Raw genomic sequence first — 26054 nt, forward strand, 5'->3', positions numbered from 1 at the left:
GCAAGAGCCACAGCAAGCAGCATAGCTTGTCTCATGTTGCATTGCTTTTGCCCTTCCTGGACTTGAACAAGATGAATTAAATGCCTTAAAGGCAATCTCAACTACTTGAGATGTTGATATTCCCAACACCTTTTCTACTTTTTTTAGTTTTCCTCTTATACCAGGGGCACTCTGACTGATAAAACTCTCAGGTTACCTGGGTGTTCAGGTCAATGTCACTGCATTGCCCGAAGGCTTTAAAGACCACAAGAAAGGAAGAAGCATTTTCTTTGGCCACTGTTGTACCTTTATGCCTTGTTCTGCTGAAGTCCTGCTACAATTACATTCCTCATTTTGCTTGGAGGTTTATCTCAGATGGTTAGAGCAAGGCCCTGCACTAGACAGATATATATATATTTTGAGTCTGTAATGTGGTACTTATGGAGATTCCTTCCCAGTGAATCACCAATGGGTTGGGTATCCCCTAGTCACCTAAGAGTACCTAAAAGGGCTGGAGGGAGCAATGTAGTCCTTCAATTAAATAATTTTCTAATTAGGCTGTTTCTGTACCATCAAAATATTAACCACTGTTTAAGCCAAATGTTACTGTTTATATCAGAATACAAACAGACACAGAAACAGCCAATCAAACAAGACAAACCACAGCATTTTGGACTCTGACTTTGATCCCCTCAATGGGAGCAAACAGACAAGGCTCAAACTTGTCCCTGTAAGCTTCAGACATCTTTAATCCATTCTGGTTGGGAAAGGTTGATCTCCAGCCCATAATCAAGCAAATAATTTGCTCAGTCTGGTTGATTGGAGTAGACAGCAACCCTGAGTCAGGCCTCCTTGGCTGCCACTAGCAGCTTCTTCAGGGTTTGCTGAGTGGTCTTAACAACATTAAACAAGTGACTAGACAAACCCATAACTTAACACATACACATATACACATCCAAGTTCCAAGTTTCCAGTCCAGTTCCTAGTCAAATTTATAATCAAGAGTACCACGTGAACATACCCCTTATTCTCCTTTCAATTAAAGTTGAAATCCCCTAACAAAGCCTCCTTGTGGAGGTTGACAAGGCCCTTTAATGGAAGTTGATAAGAAAGGAACTGAGAGTTGGTCACTTGTACAGAGATTAATTCACCACAAAATAAAAATAAAAATAATGAAAAAATGTGTTCCAAAATTCAAAACTTCTCTTTGCTGCAAAAATGAAAGTAAAAGCACCAAAAGTCAGCAGGGCCATGCTGGAGAGACAGGAACCAAGAGCAAATCACTGAGTAAAACACCTGGACAGCTGCTCAGACCCTCAGGTGGATCCCATCCCTAATATGGAGCTAGTGAGCCACAGGCAAAAATGTCCTGAAAGGATTTACAGAAGTCTGATCTGGGTCACTAACTTTGTTGTTGAACTAAACTGGGTCCATTTGCCCATGCACAATGGAAAGCCAAACACTGAAGAACCAAGTTTTTGCAGCAAGAAAGGTTTATTTTGAGTGAACTGGCAAGGAGACAGATCTCAAATCTGTCTCCCCAAGCTGAGGATTGGGGCAGGTTTTATAGTCTGAGGGTAATGAGGCATGATCCTAATTGGATCTTGCCACAGGGTGATGTCAGGAGGTATGCTCTGATTGGATCCTTCCCTGGTGTGATACCAGGACTCTGTCTGATTGGATCCTGCAGCCCACCATGCAATGTATGCTTCTTAATTTTAGTGCATGTTCCTTGTTCTGGACACTTAGCTTCTACCTGTGATTGCATGCTTGGTTTATCTTAGTGTGTTCGTGGCCTTCAATCTGGGTGTCCATGGCAACTGAAGAGCTTTGTTATGTTAAAGTTGAACCAGATTGATCTGATGTGTTTATACAACCTATAAATATATTTCTAATTACATTGAATTGAAAGTAAACTTTTTATTATAAGCAGTGTTGTTCTTATACGGATGTGAATATATGTCATATCCCAGAGAAGCAGAGATACTATTCCCCAGTACATCTCCTTGTAGGCATAAAATCAGATCTAAAATACAAAGGTTATGGAAGAAAAAGATAAATATGAGATCAGGTGACAGATTCACTGTCTTCACATAATCCAATATTATCATCACTCCATGATTATTGAGATATATTTAACTCTATACTATGCTACTTTTAATTTTTTGTTGTTCTTTCTAGTAATCTTAATATTAAATTTGAGAAGCACATTTTTTAAGTGCTCTTTGTTACTTCTTACTTTGGCTTATAGTTTGGTCTTCTCACATCATTTAAATAATATTTGTATAGGGATAAAGGAAGTGCAGTTTTGCTGATTTTATAATATATACAATATGGAAACTTTTCATTTTTTTTTTTCACTTGTAGAATTTCAAGAACCCTATGCTGTCGTAGTACTTCTGGAGAAAGATCTCATTGTAGTTGATCTGACACAAAGCAAGTAAGTTATCCATGTACAGATTAACACTTTTAAACTCTATTTATTTTAGATAATTGGCATTTGTATTCTTTAGATAGGAAATATTCTTTGTGTGAATATTGTTTTGCTAGAATTACAGAAATGCACTTTGGTTCAATGGTGAAAATGAAACCAGGAGAATTTGGGAAACACTGAGAAAACTGTAAGACAACTTAAAGGCAGCACCTGATGTTTGGACAGAAACATTGAAGACTCAGGACACATAAAATTGATCACATTTTTGTTGTTTTCTTAAAGAAAATCAATCATTATGAAAACTTGTACAATGTGATAGCTGAGTAATGGAAAATGACACATGATAAAAGTATTATTGCACTACTGCAGCAGACAACACAGAACACCAGAATCTCAGGGGCAGAGAAGACAGGGGCCTTCTTTTACATTTTTTCCTTTTTCATTATGTTACAGGCAATTGAAAAAAAGTGTAGAATACTGCTATTATAGTGGTGCTCTCCACTCTTTTACATTGTCAGTAAAAATCTTCTGTCCATTTTTATTATAATGGTAATAGCATGAAACTAATTTCCATCATTATATGTTCTTCCATTGATCTTTTAGCCTCATATATTTATAATACAATTTTGTAAGTTGTCTCTCCTTGGCCTGGAATAACTTTCTCTTCAATTTTTCTCCTTACCAACATCTTATCTGTAAGATTCTCAAGTCAGATATCACTTCCTTATTTTTTAAAAAAATTCATTATCTATATAATTTGGTAATATATCCTAATATGGTCTCTCATAACCCCCACATTTCTCTCTTCATAGCTTTTGACACAGATAAAATTTTCTATTTGCCGTTGCTTAAAGATTTCCCACTAGGCTGTAGACTCCATGAAGGAGGGGCTCTGTCTCCACATGGAGTCAGCTCTCAATAAATTTTTGTTGAATAAATCAGTCCGAATTCTACTCTTCAAGTTGTTTGTAAATGTAAGATCCAGGGTTCTCAAATTTGCAGATATTATTCTCAGGATTTTAAAAGGGATGTAGGATTTGGGCCATGAAATCATCACAACTGGGAATTCTGCTTAGCTGCCCTAATTATCAACATAAGACTTTTTGTGTAGATGTAAGGATTTATGCTTATTCCTCTAAGAAGTTCTAATATGAGTCTTATTAAAATATACTCTTCTAATCTCATTGGTACTCAACTCTTCTTTGTACGTCATATTTGTTGGTTACTCATACTTTGCCTAAGTATCTAACATCCTTGCAGGCCCATTATACTTTACCTTTCATGGCCACTTTCTTCAATATATATATATATATATTCTTTCATTTAAATTTTGTTTTATTGTGACAGAATATGCATAACATAAAAGTTACCATTTTATGTATACATACATTCTTGTGCTTTTCATTACCCTATATAAGTATGTGAATTAACATTTTGTTTGCAAGTTTTCGTCTAACATTTTACCTTTTTTAGCATGTATTAAAATCTCTGTGGCATTCCCATTTCATTGGCTATTACATGGAATTTAACATGTCAAAAACTGAGTATGTTCTCTTTCCCTCCAAATGGTTACCTCTCAGCTATATTGAATGTTAAACAAGTTATAACTTTGGAATCCTTTTCATTTTTTTTTTCTTTTTATCTTTTTCTTTCCATTTAATCCCCAACCCAAAGGCAAGCATTAGGGTTTACACATTATTTCTATTCTTGATTTCTTGGATTCATATCTTCATTTCTATTTTCACAGCAACCAGTTTATACTTTTATGTCTAAATTCCTCTAGTAAATTTTTAGCTATTTCTCTTTTTAATATCTTTTTGCCTACTCTTTGCCAATGTACTAAAATAATTTTTCTCAAAAATTTTCATAATATTTCACTTTGTCAGGAGCCTATTATTGTTACCTCTTGCTATTATCAAATTCTAAATTGTAGGCCTTGTCTTCAAGGGGATCCATTTATCTTCTAACTCTTTAAACTTAGAAATGTTAATAATTTGTACTCTGAAACGGAGAATCTCTGATATATCTAGTTTAACCTCTGTTACCTCTAGTTTAACCTACTTGTCACTTAAAGAGACATGAATTGTTCCTTTAACCTGATTTTGCATATATAACTATTCTTATTTGGGATACTATCTGCAACATTTCAGATTGGTAGAAAGAGAACTGCTGCCAGAACACACACACACACACACACACACACACACACACACACACACACACCATATTTTCTGGAGATTGGACTAAACTCCTAATTTTTTAATTAAGTTCCTAATAATATGAGAAAAAACTGTTTTCTAACAGGCACCTCCTACCCTAAAAAAGCACATTGTTTCAGAAGTTATATGATGACACCTGGAACAGATATGGCATAGAACAATACTAATTTCCTCCTTGCACAGTGCCTGGTACATATGATGTTCTAAATAGCTACAGGGATTTTAAATTTGATTTTGTACTCATTTCCTTTTTAAGGCTATAGTAAGCTTGAGGATATGAAAGTTATTACATCCATAAGTCTTCCTTCCAACTATGTTCTCTAGTTTACATAGGAAATGATCTTTTAGATATACACAGTCACATACACACAAACCTACATATGACACACATCTTTTCATTATTCCTGCAAAAATTTTAAAAGTTTCCTATCTATTACGTCTTTGTCTTAGTCCCTTTTATATTGTTATGAAGGAATACTCAAGGCTAGATAATTTATAAAGAAAAATGATATTTTGGTTCACAGTTCTGATGTCTAGAAAGTCCAAGTTTAAGTGTCTGCATCTGTTGAGGGTCTCAGGCTGTTTCTACTCATTGCAGAAAGTGAAGGGAAGTCAGAATGTGCAGAAATCACATGGTGAGAAAGAAAGCAAGAGAGAGAGGGGACAGGTTTCAGGCTTTTTTAAACAACCAGCTCTCATAGGAACTAAGAGTGGGAACTCATCCCTGAGGGAAGGCATTAATCTATTCATGAGGAATCTGCCCCTGTGAAGGTGAAAAACATCCCAATCATAGCATTCTTCTCCTGAATCCCCAAAACTCATGTCCTCACATATAAGATACAATCATTCCTTTCCAATAGTCTCAAAGTCTTAATTCATTTTAACATCCATTCAAAAGTTTGAAGTCCAAGGTTATAAAATATGAAACAAGTTCTTTACTTCCAAGGTAACAATGGTTGTATAGCTGTTGGGTAAACATTTCCATTCCAGTAGGAAGGCATAACAAGTCTTATGCAGCTTTAAAACACAGCAGAGTAGACATTAAATCTTAAAGCTCCAAAATAATCTTCTTTGACTCCACGTTCTGCATCCTGGAAACACTGATGCAAGGAGTGGGCTCGCAAGGCCTTGGCAGTCCTGTCCCCATGTTTTTGCTGCACACAGTCCATGTGGCTGCTTTCATATGTTGGAATTGAATGCCTGAGGCTTTTCCAGACTGAGGTTGCACACTGCTGGTGGCTCTGCCTATGTGGCAGGTTTCAGCATGGGCACCCAGGCTTTTTGATATATCCTCTGATATCTAGGGGGCAGCTTCCAAGCCTCCATGGCTCTTGTGTTCTGGGTGCCTGTAGACTTAACACCATGTGGATTCACCAAGGCTTATGGCTTGTGCCGTCTGGAGCAGCAACCACAGCAGCAACTGGGTCCATTTGAGCTGTAGTGGGAGCTGGAGTTGTAGGGATGTAAGGAACAGCAACCCAAAGGGGCACAGGGCAGTGATGCCCTGGTCCTGTCCCCCAAAACCATTCTGTTCTCCTAGGCTCCTGGGACTGTGATGGGATGGGTGGCCTCAAAGATTTCTGAAATGCCTTTTGTCCATTGTCTTGACTATTAATACCTTGCTCCCTTACTGGTCATGCTAATCTCTTTAGCAAGTAGTTGCTTAGATTCCCCTCCTGAAAACACTCTTTTCTTTACTACCACATGGCCAGGCTGCAAATTTTTCAAATGTTAATGCTCTGCTTCTCTTTTAATTATAGATTCTTCCGTTAGGTGATTCCATTGTGGGCATAATTTAGTGTAAGCTGTTAAAAGTAACAATGCCACTTCTCGAGCACTTTGCTGCTTAGAATTTTTTTCTGCAGATACTCAAGGTCATCACTCTTAAGGTTAGCCTTCCACAATGCAGCCAAATTCTTTGCTACAGTGCAACAATGCAGCCAGGTTCTTTGCTGCAGTGCAACAATGGGGATATTTGCTCCAGTTCCCAATAAGTTCCTAATTTCTGTCTGATACCTCATTAGCATGGCCTTTTCTACCCATATTTCTGTCAGTATTTTGGTCACAACTACTTAACCAATTTCTAAGAAGTTCCAAACTTTCCCTCATCTTTTTATCTTCTGAGCTCTCCAAACTCTTCCAACTTCTACCCATCACTCATTTCTAAAGTGCTTCCACAATTTCAGGTATCTTTATAGCAACACCCCGTTCCTCAGTACTAATTTTCTGTCTTAGTCTGTTTTGTGTTGCTATAAAGGAACACCTGAAGCTAGTAATTAAAAAAAAAAAAAAAAAAAGGTTTCTTTTGTTTGCAAGATTGGGCATCTGTATGTGGTGAGAACCTCAGCTGTTTTCACTCATGGCAAAAGGTGAAGGGGAGCTGAGCTGGTGTGTGCAGAGATTACGTGATGAAAGAAGAAACAAGCAAGAAGGAGGAGGCTCCAGGCTCTTTTTAACAACCAGCTCTCACAGGAACGAAAAGGGAGAACTCATTCACCTCCAAGACAGGACATTAATCAATTCATGAGGGTTCTGCCCCATAAGCCAAACACCTCTCATTAGGCTCCATCTCCAACACTGGGGACTAAATTTCAAGATGAGATTTGGAGGGAACAAACAAACATCCAAACCATAGCACCCCCATTGAAAGAAAGTCAAAATTTATTTATATTTTAATATTTATAAGGATACGAAATAAATATTTACCATTGTATATAAGTAAAGTGCTTAGTTTATTTTTAATGAATTAACTAAGTAAACTTGTTATATAATAGTTTCAGATTAATAGAATTAATTGTATCTATATTAGCAAAGCAATGCCACTGTGGAATGTTAGAATTATGAGAAGTAAATTTTGAGCTTGAATAAAATTTTACTAGCATTAATATTATATTTTATAAATTACTGTTACAAAAAGATCATTTTTGTTCATACAATTCTTGTTTTATGGTACTTTAAAAACAAGTGAAATTTATAGTAAACGTTTAGAGACATTTTAGGGCTTACTTTATCAAAATTATTTTCTATTTTTTCTTTGTAAAATAACACTTATATATTGTCTTTATCTATTAGTTTTCCAATCTTTGAAAATCCATATCCCATGGACATTCATGAATCACCAGTTACATGCACAGCATACTTTGCAGATTGTCCTCCGGATTTGATTCTAGTACTGTATTCTATAGGAGTCAAGCATAAAAAACAAGGATACAGTAATAAGGTAAAAGTAGAAATTATAAATAACTTTTCTTGTATTCATATCACATGATCATACTTTTTCCCATTACTTTATTTTCTTACATTTCATATAGGAGGACTTGAACTAAATTATTTCTAATTTAAAAGCCAACGTCTATTAAAGACGTAACTTCTTAAATTCAAACTTTCTAAATGCTACTTAGCTTTAAGCCTACAGAAATATAATTTCTTATACAGAAGGTATATAATTATATACTGATATACTTATCTATTATGTGCATTTATATACTAAGCATGTACTTATACTAATATATATTTGAGTCATAAGATATAAGCTTTATTTTAGATGAAAACTTATGTTTTAAGAAAACAAAAAGACTCAAGTCTTCCTAATTTATAATTAATTAATTAATGGTTTAGGAAACATAATTATTAAAAGTCATTTGTTAAATAGTATTCTAGAATTTTTTGTTATAGTTCACTACAAGATTCAACTATTTATAATTGTAACAGATTATCTATTATGATTTCTGTTATTTTCCCAGGGCTGTTGGGATGGACAACTTCAAGAGACACTATTTACATAGCTTCTATGTTAAATGGCACCACAGTAGTTTGGTGGTACACAGACTATATGACACATGTAGCAACACTGTATTTGTACAATTAAAAATACTTCTTTGATTTGTTTATATAAATGGTAAGATTGATTAAAATCTATATTTTTAAGGGAGATGGAATTGTGCATTTAGACGTGTTTGTTCAATGAAAGAATTAAAAGACAGCTACACACTTCATTCTTGATTATTTTACAGTTAGTTTGTTTAAGTGAACTTTTAATCATTATTTTAAGCTATTTTCATTTTAAATTCCTAAGCCATTTGAACATATATATATATATATATACTTTCTGGATAATCTATTTAGGAGTGGCCAATCAGTGGAGGAGCTTGGAACCTTGGAGCACAAACATATCCAGAAATTATTATTACTGGGTAAGTAGATGTGTTTTGTGAGTTATTAATTCATCAACAAAAAGATGTTTACTGAGTCTTGATACTTTTCCATAATTGTGTTCTATGCAGAATAATAGTTTACGTAAAAGTAAAAATATAAGACATTGCTTCTACCCAAAGATTCTCATCTTGACAGAGGATATAATCAAACCATTGGAAACATAATAACAAAAAAGAAAGCATAGATTATATCACCAGGAGAAAGTCAGAGTGGGGAAGTCATGAGATATTAGTCTTCACTGGAAATCACAGAATATTAGCTTTACAAAGGCCCTTACAAACACTTACCTATTTCTGCCAAATTCAGGAATCACTGCTCTATATCTGTACGAGGTGGTTATTTTAAATATTTCTCAAAACTTACAGCACCAGAAATAACACTTCTTTGTATGACAACCCACTTGTTGTTTTAATATTAGGAACAAAAATAGAGACATAACTAATGATAAATATGAGATTTAAAAGGTAATAAGGGTTCTGCTAATGGGAAGATAGAGTAAATATACTTTTTCCTATTCTTCCCACTAAATGACTAAAACCTCTGGATATTATATATAAGATAAACTTAAGATGACTAGGAAATGTGAAGAAGCGTCAGACCAGGTAGGACTCCTAAGTCTTAAAGAATGACATGGAAGTCAGTTCCCTAAATTTTCTTTCTGCCTCATATATCCCAGAATTAGAGCTAAAGAAGCTAGTAACCTAGAAATGTGAATGGACACAGATGAAAAATCCAAACAAAATCTAGCTCTCTTTAGCCATGGAATGAAGAAAGCAGCAGTGTATCAAGACAGAAAACATTTAGAAAATAATCTCTCTACTTAGGTTTAACAACACACACACACACACACACATATATACCTTCCTCCCACACACACAACTGTGGCCCCACCCCAACTCACTCCAGTAAAGGCCAAGTGGAGAGCTTAGACTTTCACCCTTGTCAAGGTATAATGAGGTACCCCAACTTCCCCAGAGTGTCAGATAAAGCAGAGTAGGGAGCTGGGGCTTTGAATCATGGGGTGAAACCCCTCTTTTGTGATGTCAGTGGGGAGCTAGAATTCTCACCACTGCCCAGCAGTAATGAGTAGCTACCGTTCCCTATCCCCTTACCTGTGTCAACAGAAATAAATGAGGAAGGAGAGAAGAAAGGGTGGGACTGAAAAGTATTAAGGAAATAATGGCTGAAAACTTATCAAATTTAGCAAAAAAAAATGAACCTTCAGATTCCAGAAGCTGAGCAAACCCCAATAAATCTATAACAAGATAAATTATCATCAAACTTCTGAGCAGCAAATACTAAAAGAAAAAAATCTGGAAAGTCACAATAAAGAAATGACATCTAACCTATAGGGCCAAACCAGTTTGAATGACAAAAGGAAAAGTATTTTTCAAGTACTGAAAGAAAAGAACTATCAATCCTGAATCCTATACCCAATGAAAATATCTTTCAAGAATTAAGGCAAAATAAAGATCAAAATCCATCATTTCCAGATGCAATAAACTAAGAGAATTTTTCAACACCAAATCTACCTTTAAAAAAGTAACTACAGGAAGTTCCCTACACAGAAAGGAAATGAGCCTTGGTTCATCAAGAAGGAAGAAATAATACAATAACAAAAGTATGGATAAATACAATAGGCTTTCCATTTCTTGAATTTTTAAATGTATATTTTATGGTTGAAGCAAAGATTATAGTAACAGTGTCTGATGTTACTATAATCACATTGACTGGTGTGGTTCTAAATGTGTATAGAGGAGATATTTAACACAATTATAAATGGGAGAGGATAAAAATATGTAAAGAGAGTTAAGGCTTTTATATATCTTGAACTGGTAATAAGATGACACTGGTAGAATGTGATAAGCTGTGATACAATGTAATACCTAAAAATACTTTAAAAATTATGCAGAGGTGTACTTAAAAACACTACTGACACATCAAAATGGAAGCACTATAATAATTCAAGTAACAGGAAGGCAAAAAAAGAGGAAACAGGAAAAAAAGCAGAAAAAATTATATGGTTTACTGAAGCCCCAACATATCAATAATTATATTAAATATAAATGGTCTAAATACTTCCATACAAATATGAAGATTGATAAAGTGGGTTAAAAACATGACCAGCTATATGTTATCTGCAGTACACTCACTTCAAATATAACAGCATAGACAATTTGAGAGTAAAAAGACAGAAAAAAACTATGAAAAAATTAATTGAGAGTGACATCAGCAAGGTAACAGAATAGGAAGTCCTAGACTTTGTTCTCCACAGATACACTCACTTTACAACAATATATGGTCCAAAAAGCCATTATGATAACTTCAGAAACTATTTAGGAAGTCACAGTACCCCAGACAAGCTCAAAGCCAAGAATGGTCACACTGAAATGGGTAAGAAAAGCGTGGCATTTCAGCAACATCAGTCCTTTTTCCGAGCTGGCACAGCTCACAATTAGGAGGAAAAGTGCAACTCATGGCTTCACCTTTTTGAGGGAAAGAAGAGTGGAAGATATATGCAATGTTCTAGATTTATAGTGGCTGCTCAAGGGACTAATTTCTGTATCATCTGATAGAGATCTGGCATACTCTGCATAGCTGGGTGCCACTGAGAGCAAAATATATTTCAGTGGCTTGTAGCATCAGAGAACCTGCAGTATTTCAGACAGATACTAGAGGCAGCAAGATACTACAAGTTCCTGAAAAAGAAACTGAAAACTTCACTAGTTAGGAATTACATGCACAAGCCCAGAGAAGACATATTCCCATAAAAGGTTTGAGAGGCTCTTAGAATCTCTACCTGAACTGATTTATGAAAAATGTCCCCTGTACAAAGTCGGTCCATAAGGATGTGACTACTTTTTCATATTAAAGTCAACAAAAATAAAGCATACAAAGAGACAGGGAAACATGGCCCAATCAAAGAGACAAAAAAAAAAAAAAAAAAAAAAATCCAGTAACTGATTTCAACCCTTTTCCTATTTGTCCCAACAATACTCACTGGTAGCACTTGCAGCTATGACATTTATGCCAAGATAACTTTACCTCAAAATATCTCACTTTTATTATTATTGTTGTATCACTCTAGTATATTGACTTTGGAAATAAAAGACATCATTGTATTTGTAGCATTCTGTTTTTAGTAGTGGTATTTCCATTTACAAAATATAGTAATTCTCCATCACTGAAAATGTCATATCCTAGAAAACACAGCATTCCTACGTGTGAAGGTAACATCATTCTTGTACAGTTTTTGGCTGAGGATTCATTTGGTGAATTGATTTATTCTGAAATAGACTATTCTGATGTTAGTTCTGTTCAGAAATAACTCCGGGAACAGTTTTCATGTTTTATTTTCACGTTGAAAACCAGTCAGATTTTCTTCAGCCTCAAGAAGTGTGTTTATGTAAAATTAAACGAGCACTGGAAGCAAGCTGTACTTCTTTATTCTAAATGGGAAAAGGGTTAAAGAAACAGAAATCTGTTGACAAAGAGTTCAAAATAATCATCTTAAAGAAACTCAATATATTAGAGAATACAAATAGAAAACTAAACAAAATGTGGGAAATGATGCATGAACAAAATGAGAATATCAACAGAGTTTGAAATTATTAAAAAGAAACAATTCTAGATCTGAAGAATACGATAATTTATTTGAAAAATTCATTAGAGAGTGTCAACAACAGACTTGGCCAAGCAGAAGGAAGAATCAGTGAACTGGAAAATAGGTCACTTGAAATTACTGAGTCAGAGGAACAAAAAGAAGAGGGCCTAAGAGCCTTAAAAACACATTCAAGTGGACTGATATATACATTATGGGAATTTAAGAAGGGGTAGGGAGAGAGAGAGAGAGAGACAGAGAGACAGACAGAGAGAGAAATAGTGAATGGAGCAGAGAGAATGGAGCAGGGAGCTTACTTGAAGAAATAATGGTCAAAATTTTCCCAAGTTGGAGGAAAGAAATGGAAATTCAAATTCAAGAAGCTTAAACAAGTCCAATAATATGAACCCAAAGAAGCTCATAAAGAGACACATTATAATCAAACTGTCAAAAATAAAAGACAAAAAGAAAATCTTGAAAGCATCAAGAAGAAAAATTCTTATCACATGCACGGAAATCCCCATGAGATTGTCAGCAAGTTTTTCAGCAGAAGCATGGCAGACTAGAAGGGAGTGGGATAATATACTCAAAGTGCTGAAAGAAAAAAAACCCCACCAACTTAGAATACTATATTTGGCATAACCAACTTCAAAAATGAAGGAGAAATAAGCCCTCCCTATATAAACAAAAATTGAAGGAATTCATCAACACTAGACATGTCTTAAATAAATTGCTGAGAGTTCCTTCAGTTGAAACAAACACACTAGACAACACCACCAAAGCATACAAAAACTTAAAAGCTCTCTGGTAAAGTTAAATGTATAGACAAATATAGAATATTGCAATATTGTAAAGATGGTGGATAAATCACTTTGATTTCTGGCATATAATTTAAACAATAAAAACAATTACTATAAAACTATGATAATAGATGCAAAATATAAAAATATGTAATTTGTGACATCAATAACATAAAGAGAGGGTGAATGTAAAGGAGTAGATTTTTTGTATGTAGTTAAAGTTGTTATAGTTTAAAATAGATTGGTATAACTAAAAGATGTTTTATGTAATCCTGATGGTAAACACAAAGAAAATGCCTATAGAATATTCACAAAAGAAAATGAAAAAGGAATAAAAGTATGTCACTAAACAAAAATATAAATGAAACCCAAAGGAAGCCAACAAGAGAAGAAAAGAAGGTCAAAATAACCACATAACATATAGAAAATAGTAAAATGGCATTAGTAATTTCTTCCTTACCAATAATTATGGTAAATGTAAATGGATTAAACTCCCTAATCAAAAGACATAAAATGGCTTGATTGAAAAAAGTAGAACTATATGCTGCCTCCAAGAAACTCACTTTAGATTTAAGGACACACGTAGGTTGAAAGTGAAAGGATAGAAAAAGATGTACCATGCAAATTGTAACCAAAAGAGAACGAAATGAACACATTTATATTGGACTTTAAGTCAATAACTCACAAGAGACAAAGAAAGACATTACCTAATAATAAAAGAGTCAATCCAACAGAAAGATATAAAAAGTACAAATACATATGAATGTAACAGCAGAGCATCAAAATATATGAAGCAAACATTGACAAAATTGAAAAAACGAACAGAATAACACAATAATAGTAGTATATTTCGATACCACATTTTCAATAATTAATAGATCAACTAGGCAAAAGATCAAGAAGGAAACAGGGTATTTGAAAAACACTACAAGAACAATTGGGCCTAACAGATATACAAAACACCTAGCAATAGGAGAAAAACATTCTGCTTAAGCACACATGGACCTTGTTCCAGGATAAGTAATATGTTAGGCCAGGGGTCCACAACCCCTGGGCTGCAAACCAGTACCAGTCCATGGCCTGTTAGGCACCAGGCCACACAGCAGGAGTTAAGTGGCAGGCAAGTGAGCATTACCACCTGAGCTCTGCCTCCTGTTAGATCAGGGACAGTATTGGATTCTCATAGGAGTACAAACCCTATTGTGAACTGCACATGCAAGGGATCTAGGTTGCAGACTTCTTATGAGAATCTAACTAATGCCTGATGATCTGAGGTGGAACAGTTTCACCCCGAATCCATCTCTCACCACCCTTGTCTGTGGGAAAGTGGTTTTCCACAAAACTTGTATCTGGTGCCAAAAAGGTTGGGGACTGCTCTGTTAGGCCACGTATCTGTAGATGCAAGTTATTAGTAATGTTAGTTCTTTGGTTGAGTTGTTCCAATACAATTATATTCTGTATATTAAATCTGTTACATACATTGTTATTTTCATATCAAGTATTACATGATGAAAAATAAAATAGAATTAAATTTTGTTAGGGTATATAGAGTCTCAGACCAACATCCTGCAGATTATTTTTAGTAATAAAGTTTAAAAATATCTGTAAGTTTATAATTAAACATGCAAAGTCAAAGTAATTCATAGTCTTTATTTGTAATAGCCAAAAACTGAAAACAACCCAAATGTTCATCTTTTGGTGAAGGGGTAAATAGAGTATATCCATACAATGGAATACTATTTAACCATAAAAATGAACAAATTATTAATACATGTAAGAAAGATTATCCTCAAAAACATTATGCTAAGTGAAAAATGCAGACACAAAAACAGTAGATATTATGTGGGTTCCACTTATATAAACATTCTAAGAAAAAAAAATCTATATAGGCAGAAAGTAGATTATTGGGGATCTTCTGGGGATGGGAAACATGGTTGCATATTGCCATGAGTAATTTTTTGGAGTGACGGAAATGTCCTAAAACTGGATGATGATGTCAATGTGACAACTGTGTAAATTTACTAAAAATTATCAAACTGTACACTCACAGTGGTTGAATTTTATAGTTATGTAAATTACATCTGAATAAAGCTATTAACAAAGTAGAGTAAGCCACTCAGTGACTAACCCCCTCTCAAAATAAAAAATCAGTTGACCATATAAATATGGTTCTATTTCTGGACTCTCTACTATGTTTCACTGATGTATATGTCTGTTTTTCACCAGTAGCACAAAAACTTTATTGTAGCTTTAGGGTGAGACTTAAACTTTATGTAGTTTGAGTCTCCAACTTTGTTTTTAGTTTTCAAAATTGCTTTGGCTAATCTAGTTTCTTTTCTTTTAAAAAAATAATTTCAGCTTTTATTTTAGATTCAGGGGTACATGTGCAGGATTGCTACATGGGCATATTAGACACAGGTAGTGAGCATAGTACCCAACAGGTAGTTTTCAACCCAAATCCCTCTCCCTCCCTCCCTGCTCTAGTAGTCTGCAGTGTCTGTTGTTTCTGTGTTTATGTCCATGTGTACTTAATGTTTAGCTCCCAATTATATGTGAGAATATGTGGTATTTATTTTTCTGTTCCTGTGCTGGCTTACTTAGGATTATAGCCTCCAGCTCCATCCATGTTGCTGTAGAGGACATGATTTCACTCTTTTTTATGGCTATGTAATATTCCATGGTACATATGTACCATGTTTTCTTTATCCAGTCCACTGTTGTTGGGTGCCTAGGTTGATTCCATGTGCCATTGTAAATAGCATGGCAATGAACAAACGAGTGCATGTGCCTTTTAGGTATAATGATTTATGTTGCTTTGTTTATATACCAAGTAATGGGATTGCTGGGTCAAATAGTAACTCTGTTTTAAGTTCTTTGAGAAATCTCCCAACTGCTTTCTATTTTCAGTAGTGGCTTAACTCATTTACATTGCCACCAACAATGTTTAAGCATTCTCTTTTCTCTGCCATCTGACAAGCATCTGTTACTATTCGACTTTTTAATAATAGCCATTCTGACTATTGTACAATTGTATCCTATTGTATTTTGATTTTCTTTCTTTCTTTCTTTTTTTTTTTTTTTTTCGAGACAGACTTGCTTTGTTGGCCTGGCTGGAGTGCAGTGCCATGATCTCGGCTCACTGCAATCTCTGTCTCCTGGGCTCAAACAATTCTCCTGCCTCAGCCTCCCAAGTAGCTGGGATTACAGGTGTGTGCCACCATGCCTGGCTAATTTTTGTATTTTTAGTGGAGACAAGGCTTCACCATGTTGGCCAGGCTGGTCTAGAACTCCTGACCTCACATAATTTGCGCCCCTCGGCCTCTCAAAGTGCTAGGATTACAGGTGTGAGCCACTGTGCCTGGTCATGTTTTAATTTTCATTTTTCTGATGATTAGTGATGATGAGCATTTTTTCATGTTTATTGGCTGCTTGTATGTCTTCTTTTGAGAAATGTCTGTTCATGTCTTTTGCCCACTTTTTAATGGGATTATCTGTTTTTTGCTTTTTGGTTTGTTCAAGTTCCTCATGGATTCTGGATATTAGACCTTTGTCAGATGCATAGTTTGTAAATATTTTCTCCCATTATGTAGGTTGTCTGTTTAGTCTGTTGATAGTTTCTTTTGCTGTGCAGAAGCTCTTGAGTTTAATTAGTCCTTACATGTCAAGTTTTGCTTTCATCACAATCATTTTTGGGGGCTTGGCCATAAATTCTTTGCCAAGGCTAATATCAAGAAGGGTATTTCTTAGGTTTTCTTCTAGTATTTTAGTAGTTTGAGGTCTTACATTTAAATTGTTAATCCATCTTGAGTTAAATTTTGTATATGGTAAAAGGTAAGGGTCTAGTTTCACTATTTTGCATATGGCTAGCCACTTATCCCAGCACCACTTATTGAATAAGGAGTTCATTCCCCATTGTTTGTGTTTGTCAGCCTTGTCAAAGGTCACATGGTTGTAGGTGTGAGGCTTTATTTCTGAGTTTTCTCTTCTGTTCCATTGGTCTATGTGTCTGTTTTTGAACCAGTACCATGCTGTTTTGGTTACTGTAGCCTAATAGTATAGTTTGAAGTTGAGTAGTGTGATGCCTCCTGCTTTGTTCTTTTTGTTTAGGATTACTTTGGCTATTCAGGCTCTTTTTTGGTTTCATATGAATTTTAGAATAGTTTTTTTTTCTACTTCTGTGAGGAATGATGCTGGTAGTTTGATAGGAATAGTGATGAATCTGCACATTGCTTTGGGCAGTATGACCATCAGTTTGTTTATTTCCACAAAAAATTGCTTTACCATATTTTAATTGTAATTACACTGAATGTATATGCCATTTAGGGGAACAAACATCTAATAAGTGATACAATTATCAATAACATATATCTCCTTTTATTAATGCATTATTTTTTGGTCAACATCTTACAATTTTCAGCATAGAGATCTGGCACAAACTGTGTTAGATTTTATCTATTTCTTGGTTTTGGCACTGTCGTAAGTGGTACTATTTTGTTATTTCCAAATATCTATTGCTATTCCATGGAAATACAATTGATTTTTGTATATTGATATTGTGTCTTATAATTGTGCTAATCATTTATGAGTTCCAGTATCCTTTGTGTAGAATCTCTAGGATTTTCTACATAGCCATAAAATCTGCAAATAGAAACAATTTTATTTCTTCCCTTTTAGTTTGTATGCCTTTTATTTCTTTTTCTTCCCTATTTCAGTGCTTAACACCTCCAATAAGATGATTGAATAAGAATGGTGAGAGTGAACATTTTTTTTGCTTTGTTCCTGATCTTAGGGGAAAACATTCAATCTTTCATTATTATGTATGTTAGGAGATATCTGTAGGTTGTTACTTCACACCTTTTATCTGGTTATGGAAATTTCCTCTGTTCCTAGTTTACTGAAAGTTTTTTTAGGAATGGGTGATAAATCTTGTCAAATGCTTTTTCTGCATTTATTGAGATGACTATATGGATTTTCTCTTGTAATCTGTCAATATGGTGAATTTTAATATGGTAGTTGATTTTTTAAGTGTTTGTCTTACATTCCTAAGAAAACCCACTTAGTCATTATGTACTATCCTTTCTATATATTACTTGATTTGCATTGCCAATATTTTGTTGACAATTTTTATGCCTATTTTCATGAGGAATATCGGTTTGTAATTTTCTTTTATTGTAATGTTTTTGTGTGGTTTTGGTGTCAGGGTAATGCTGACTTCATCAAAAGTGTTGGAAAGTATTATATCTTCTTCTATTTTCTTGATGAGTTTTTATAGAATTGACATTTGATTATTACCAAATAATGATGCAACTCTAGATACATTTGGTGATTTGCTTTTATATTTTGAAACTTAACTTCAATTTTGCTATGATATTCAATTCATATTTATATTAATATCAAAATTATCATTTTATTGAATATAAATAATTTTACATGAAAATATGTTGTTCACTTTCCACAGGCCATTTTTCATTGCTCTCCATTACACATATAATCTTTTTACAGTAAAGTCTAAGGAATTATTGTTCTTTTTCTAATCTTTAGATTTTAGTATATTGTTTAAGAAATGAACCATTGTTTTAAGCTTAGAAATGGTTTAGCATACATTAATTTTCATTAACGTGGTATTGTTGAATCAAAATTGTATCAACAGTAACTCAAGTTTCTGTACATTTGGAGTGATGATGATTTTTATTTAGTATACTTTAATTAATGCTAATTTATTTCTCATCTAGTCATGCAGATGGATCAATAAAATTTTGGGATGCTTCTGCAAGTAAGTTTCAAGTTTCTGTACAACAGAAACCAATTGGTTAGTATTTACTTATAGCCAACTACCACTTTTTAGTGTGGGCAATTAAAATTTCAGATATATTTTTAGCATACATATGTGGCTGTGTTACAAAAATCCATTACCTACATTGTTAGATCAGTTGAAAGTATTATCTCTACTTTACTTCTCTTCTGTAATATAAGGTAAACAAGACTAAGTCACTCTTTGTCAGCAACCTGTTATATCCACAAGAGGCATGATACATCTGAAAAAGTACCAAACTTTGTCAGATTAACTCTGTCCGAGGAATTTCCTTCACGTCCTACCTGTGTGGTCTTCGCCAAGTGCTTATATCCCTCCAGTCTTCTCTTTTCTTCCCCACTCATCTACCACATCCTGCAAAGATCAAATGATTTGATAACTGTAACAACTCTTTTTAAATTCTTGAGAATTATGTAACTTAGAGAATAAATAAGGTACTCTGCTCAATGTTGAAGGACATGCAAAGATACTTAAGACTTCATTATACTCACATATACCCTTCAGAAAAATTGTGGTCATTAGAAAAGGTAAATAAATGCACATATGTAACTATAGGGAAAACAATATAAGAACTCTAAATGCAGATTATTTAGATTAGAAATGAGAGAGTCTTATTGAGACCTGGTAGATCCAGGAAAGGTATTTTGATGGAGTTAACATTTAGTGTGAGTTTTGGAAGATAGTTAACTTTTGACAGGAATAGGAGTGAAGAACAAGTTAACAGTGACTCTAAGTTTCTGCATATGAGTAACCAGGAAGATGTAGGTAACTCTTTTGGAAAGAAGGAATATAAGAGAGCTTTGAATTTTTTAGTAAAACCAGAAAATTCAAGTTAAAAATATCCAGCAGGTAGGGAGAAAAGTCAGAAATGGAAACTAATGAAGAAGCAGCATAAAAATGATGTTTGAAGCTGTAGAAATGAATAGCTTCTGAGGAAGACTACAATAAACACACAAGCAGAGGAAGAAGGTTGAATATTGACAATATTCTTAGCCCACAAGGTAGAGTCCATTGAACAAGCAAACAAACTATCAGCAAGAGAAAAGGATTAAAAGATCTAAACTCATGCATTCTAAAGTCCCCTTCTGATTTCACATAATAAAAAGCAAGTGCCTAAAGAGAAACTTCAAAGGGCAACAGACTTTCTGTTGATGAATCTTTTCATGCAAACTTGAGTTTGTTCCTGGAACAAAATTCATTGCATAGTGATGCCAATGCTCCTTTCCCAACACCTCAAAGTCACTTTTTGGCTTTTAAAATGTGGAGGACCGGGCGCGGTGACTCACATCTGTAATCCTAGCATCTTGGGAGGCCTAGGCAGGCGGATTGCCTGAGCTCAGGAGCTCGAAACCAGCCTGGACAACACGGTGAAATCCCGTCTCTACTAAAAGAAAAAATATATATATAAATTAGCCGGGTGTGGTGGCATGCACCTGTTGTCCCAGCTACTCAGGAGGCTGAGGCAGGAGAATTGCTGGAACCCAGGAGGCAGAGGTTGCACTGAGCCGAGATCGCACCACTGCACTCCAGCCTGGGTGACAGAGCAAGACTCTGTCTCCAAACAAAATAATAATAATAAATAAAATAAATTTAATTAATTAAATTAAATTAAATGTAGAGAACACTTTGACACTTTAATTATTAGAGTGAATAACACCATTAAGCATGCATAGTAATATTTTGAGAAGGTAGTTTTTAAATAAATATTTTATCACATTTAGAATATAAATTGCAAATGATTGCAGCATGTTTAATATTTTTACTGTAATCAAGGTCAATCTCCAACTTAATGGATGTCTAAAAAGATCACTTAGTTTGCTAACTTTGTGAAACACTGTCTAATACAGAAAGCAAAATGAATTTGAATAACTGAGTTTATATTATTATGTATCTTAGTTTTCTATTGCTGAGTAATAAATTACCACAATTTAACAACTTAAAACAATACCCATTTATCATCTCACTGTTTCTGTGTGTTAGGAATTTGATTATACCTTAGCTAGGTCTTTTGCTCGGGGTCTCACAAGACTGTAATCAAGGTGTTGGCTGGGGATGCGGTTTCATGAGACTCAAGGTTCTCTTCCAAGCTTTTGTAATTGTTGGCAGACTTATTTTCTTGCACATTCAGAGCTCATGGTAGCTTACTACTTTAAAGCTAGCAAGAGAGAGTGTCTCTTTACCTTCAGGGAGGGCCTCAGTCCCTCTTTTAAGGGGGCCATATGATTAGGTTTGACTTGTTAAGAATAAGCTCATTGTTGATTAACTCGAAGTTAACTAATGAGGGACCTTAATGATGTCTGCAATATCATTTTACTGTTGTCATGTAACATAAATAATCATAGAAATGATATCCTGACCTCAGAAGCCAGGCTATAGCACCCAATACAATCCTTTGCCCATTTTTTTTTAAATCTATTTTAGCTTGACATATTTCAAGCTTACAAAAAATTGCAAAAAAAAAAAAAGTACTATGAAATGTTTTATACCTCTCAACCAGATTCTCCAAATATTCCTTCCCTCTCCCCGGCTCTCTCTCTTACTCTTTCTCTCTTTCCTCCACACATTTTTCTCTCACACACATGTACATATATACATATAGCTTTTTTTCTTATCCATTTGAGAGTAAGTTGGAGACACATTACATACCCCTAAATACTTCAGTGTGTATTTCCTACAAACATTCGCTTACATAACCAGACTTTAGTCATCAAAACTAGTAGATTAACACTGACACAACACTATTATCTAATCTCCGGATTTTATTCAGCTTTTGCAAATACACACACACACACACACACACACACACACACACACACACACACAGATATATGTATGTGTATATATGTGTGTATATGTATGTATATGTGTGTGTATATATATGTATATATTTATTTATTTATTTATTAGACAGAGTCTCACTGTGTCGCCCAGGCTGGAGTGCAGTGGCGCAATCGTGGCTCACTGCAAGCTCCGCCCGCTGGGTTCCTGCCATTCACCTGCCTCAACCTCCCGACTAAAGTAGCTGGGACCACAGGCCCCCACCACCATGCCCGGCTAATTTTTTTTTTTTTTTTTTTTTTTTTGTATTTTTAGTAGAGACGGGGTTTCATCGCGTTAGCCGGGATGGCCTCGATCTCCTGACTTGGTGATCCGCCCTCCTCGGCCTGCCAAAGTGCTGGGATTACAGGTGTGAGCCACCGCGCCCAGCCGCAAATTAATATTCTTTACAACAAAAAAATCCAGGATTATTTTTGCATTTAGGCATTGTATGTTCTGAGTTTTAAAAAATCTGGAATAGTTCCTGAGTCTTCATTTCATGACATTGACATTTTTGAGGAGTTCAGGCCAATTATTTTATAGAATCTCCTTCAGTCTGGTTTTGACTAATGTTTCTCATTATTAGATTCAGGTGATGCACTTTTCACAGGACTCATATTTAAAGCTTTACTCAAGGATCCTTTGTAGAATCATAGTTCTTTTATAGAGTTATTATCATCTGGTCTCCAATGGAAAAATATTCCCCCAAATATTCTTGAAAACAGTTCACAAACACAATTTAGGAGATTATATCTGACCCTTTCTTGACACAGAGCCACTCAGAAAAGATCCCTTCTTAAATAGTTACAGATTCTTGGACTCCCAATATTGCTAACTGGTAAATTACAATGTTTCTTATCTCAAGGAGTGTCTAAAAATTTGTTGAGAGGAGTAAACCCTCTAGGAATACCATCACCCTCTCATCTAGCAATGAAAGGGGAAAACTGAGATAAAGAATTGAGGAGTTTCCGCTAGGGAAGAATTATTTTCAGTATTCCCATTTTAGGCTTTCTGAGCCCCAATATTTTCATCAATAAATAATGATTAAAATACTTCCTTCATGAGACTTTTCTGAGAATGACTCAAGAAAGCAACTATATATTCTTTGATATGTAGTATATATTCAAGAAATGTTTATTTTTTCCCTGTAGTCTCCCTCTAGCTACTGTACTATATGAAAGCGTGGCATTAAATGATTACTAGATAAATGTAATTCACTTTGTCTACTTAGGTTTACTTTTGTGGTTTAACAAATATATTGGTAAAGCTTTAATAACATCTAAGAATTAAGTTTAAATTAGAAGATAACTGTGCTTCGATGTCTTATAGTAACTCTGCAGATGCTGTACAAGCTAAAAACTTCAAAAGTGTTTGAAAAACAGAAGGTTGGAGAAGGAAAACAAACATGTGAAATTGTAGAGGAAGACCCATTTGCCATTCAGATGATTTACTGGTGTCCAGAGAGCAGAATATTCTGTGTATCAGGAGTCTCTGCATATGTCATAATTTATAAATTCAGCAGACATGAAATTACAACAGAAATAGTGGTAAGTTATTTAAAATTTAACTTTCACTTTTACAGTTATTAAAAGAAATCTATTATCATAGATTTGACTACTACTTGGTATAGTTTCCATGAAGTGTGCACTATGTGGTCAGTAATACCATTCGTAGGATTTTAAATTATTATTGTTACTTACTATAACATATTAATAAATGGTTTGGCTTAAAAGGCCAAAACAATTCTCTATCAAACCTTAGTATTTTTTTCAATGTCAAAACAAGCTTAGTATTTTAAGTTAATCTTGTTACAAATTGAACATGTCACAATTTTCTCATTTTTCTCTTTGATTTTATGTGAGTCATAGCTGCCTGGCCAAAATAAGTCAACTCTACAACATGATGGTGTGAAATGTGTATATATTGTGGAATATATACCTATATATTCTTCTATATATACTAATAAAATGTATAGGTTTTATACCTGTAGTTATTGATTTATTTTGTATAAAAATCCAATTAATGCAGGCTTTCTTTGTTCTATACTTTTATTAATTTTTAAGTTTATCTGATTTGTATTTTCTCATCAACTGTTTGCCATACATGGTTATTTCTCAGCTACAATAAGGTTATTTTTAATGATATTCTATGTAGCAACATTTTTATGGGGTGGATCTAATTATGGGGCAACCTTACCTAATCTTAATTTTTAAATCAATGAAATACTCCACTTATTCAAAAGAATAATGATTTTATGGGATAAATTAATTCTAAATGAAGCCACCTATAAACAATTGTCCTTCTCTACCTTGCCCCTTTTACCAGAATATAAAGATTATTTACTATAGGCCTGTGTGTAAGTGTTTTTACCTCAACAGCTAAAATTAATATCACCCTTTTATTATATAGTAGCTAAAAGCCAAGGCTTTGGAGTTAGATAAACCTAGGTTTTAATTCTGGCTTTCGCATTAAATATCTGTGTGACTCTGAGCAAGTCGTAAGTCAGCAGTAGAATGTAGCTATGATTCAGTTTCATCACGTGTACAATTCCCTGTGTAAATAAAATGGGAAAATGGAAAATAAAAATAAACTTGAAATACAGATACCAATTTCATAGGGTTCTTGTGAGGATTGTATAAAGACATTATAATAGTGTCCTTACTTTAGTGAGCACTCAATAATTGGTAACTGTATTGTCACCACCAGAGGTTTTTCTATAGTTTTAAAATAATTATGACAATAATTTTGGTAATAGTCCCATAATGACATTTTTGTAAGTAATTGTTTTCAATCTCAAAAATGCTCACTTTTACATTATAAGGCAAATATGTGTTATAAAATCAGCTCTAATTAAATCATTTAATGTATTTTATGCATTCATAAAGTATTTAGTTTTAAAACTTTTTTAGTTTAAAAAAGGTTTTTAGGTCACCTTTTTATTCCTATATAAATTATTATATGCTTTTTATCAACTAATTCTGATCAACTAATTAAATTAAACAAAAGCCAAGGTAATGAAACAACCAACCAAAAATATGGAATTTCTTTTGGAAAATTTTTAGTGAATTAATGCAAAGTTAAAAATGCAATGAAAGTTTTTTATACTAAATACTTTAAACAAGTAATTTTTTTATACACACACACACATACACACTACACACACACATACATGTTTGTGTGTGTATATGGAAAAAAGTTTAATTTCTTTTTTTTTTTTTTTTTTTTTTTTGAGACGGAGGCTTGTCCTGTCGCCCAGGTTGGAGTACAGTGGCGCCATCTCGGCTCACTGCAAGCTCCGCCTCCCGGGTTTACGCCATTCTCCTGCCTCAGCCTCCCCAGTAACTGGGACTACAGGCGCCCACCACATCGCCCGGCTAGTTTTTTTGTATTTTTTTTTAGTAGAGACGGAGTTTCACCGTGTTAGCCAGGACGGTCTCGATCTCCTGACCTCGTGATCCGCCCGTCTCGGCCTCCCAAAGTGCTGGGATTACAGGCTTGAGCCACCGCGCCCGGCAAAAAGTTTAATTTCTTTCATTGGAATAACCATAACCAACTTATCATTTTATTTTATCACATATCAAATTGTAATTTATACTATATCATAAAATATAGTTATTATATAAAAACTTTATCTTCACTGAGTTATTTTTCTTTTAATTCTGAAGTTTAAAAATTTACATTTTTTGTGATTGCCATTGAATATTCCATATAATTAACTATTTGATTTAGTATGAGATACTGCTCAACTTTACTATAAATAGTATTGAACTTATTAATTTGAAAAAAACTGTGTGAATGATTCCTAAAAAATTATCAGGTATTTTAATGTGATCATTTATTATGACTTAGATTAAATTAAAATAATGATTATTATTGTGGCTTAGATTAAATTTAAACCTGATTTTTTTAAGTCATTAGAGGTGCGACTTCAGTATGATGTTGAAGATATTATTACCCCTGAACCAGAAACAAGTCCTCCGTTTCCAGATCTCTCAGCCCAGCTTCCTTCTTCAGGGAGTCTTTCTGGGAGCACTAACACTGTTGCCAGTGAAGGAGTAACAAAGGACAGTATCCCATGCCTCAAGTAAGTGTTTCTACCAAATTTTAAAACAGTTTTATATATGAATTATATGTCTTTGAAATTGTGACAAATAAAATTAATTTTCTCTAATTATCA

At 34.2% G+C, this 26054-nt stretch overlaps 1 protein-coding gene across 5 annotated transcripts in view; it reads left to right on the forward strand.

The window, feature by feature from the left end:
- STXBP5L (syntaxin binding protein 5 like) overlaps positions 1 to 26054 on the forward strand; it is a 465182-nt gene that overhangs the window by 281870 nt on the left and 157258 nt on the right. For all 5 annotated transcript variants that reach the window (XM_023214416.3, XM_023214419.3, XM_023214418.3 and 2 more), the window contains exons 12-17: positions 2347 to 2419; positions 7705 to 7852; positions 8758 to 8825; positions 18981 to 19021; positions 23207 to 23424; positions 25789 to 25961. In XM_023214416.3, the coding sequence (XP_023070184.1) occupies positions 2347 to 2419; positions 7705 to 7852; positions 8758 to 8825; positions 18981 to 19021; positions 23207 to 23424; positions 25789 to 25961 (721 nt within the window). The remainder of the gene's footprint in view (positions 1 to 2346; positions 2420 to 7704; positions 7853 to 8757; positions 8826 to 18980; positions 19022 to 23206; positions 23425 to 25788; positions 25962 to 26054) is intronic.

The sequence above is a fragment of the Piliocolobus tephrosceles genome, chromosome 2, assembly GCF_002776525.5.
Source record: "Piliocolobus tephrosceles isolate RC106 chromosome 2, ASM277652v3, whole genome shotgun sequence".
NCBI lineage: Eukaryota > Metazoa > Chordata > Mammalia > Primates > Cercopithecidae > Piliocolobus > Piliocolobus tephrosceles.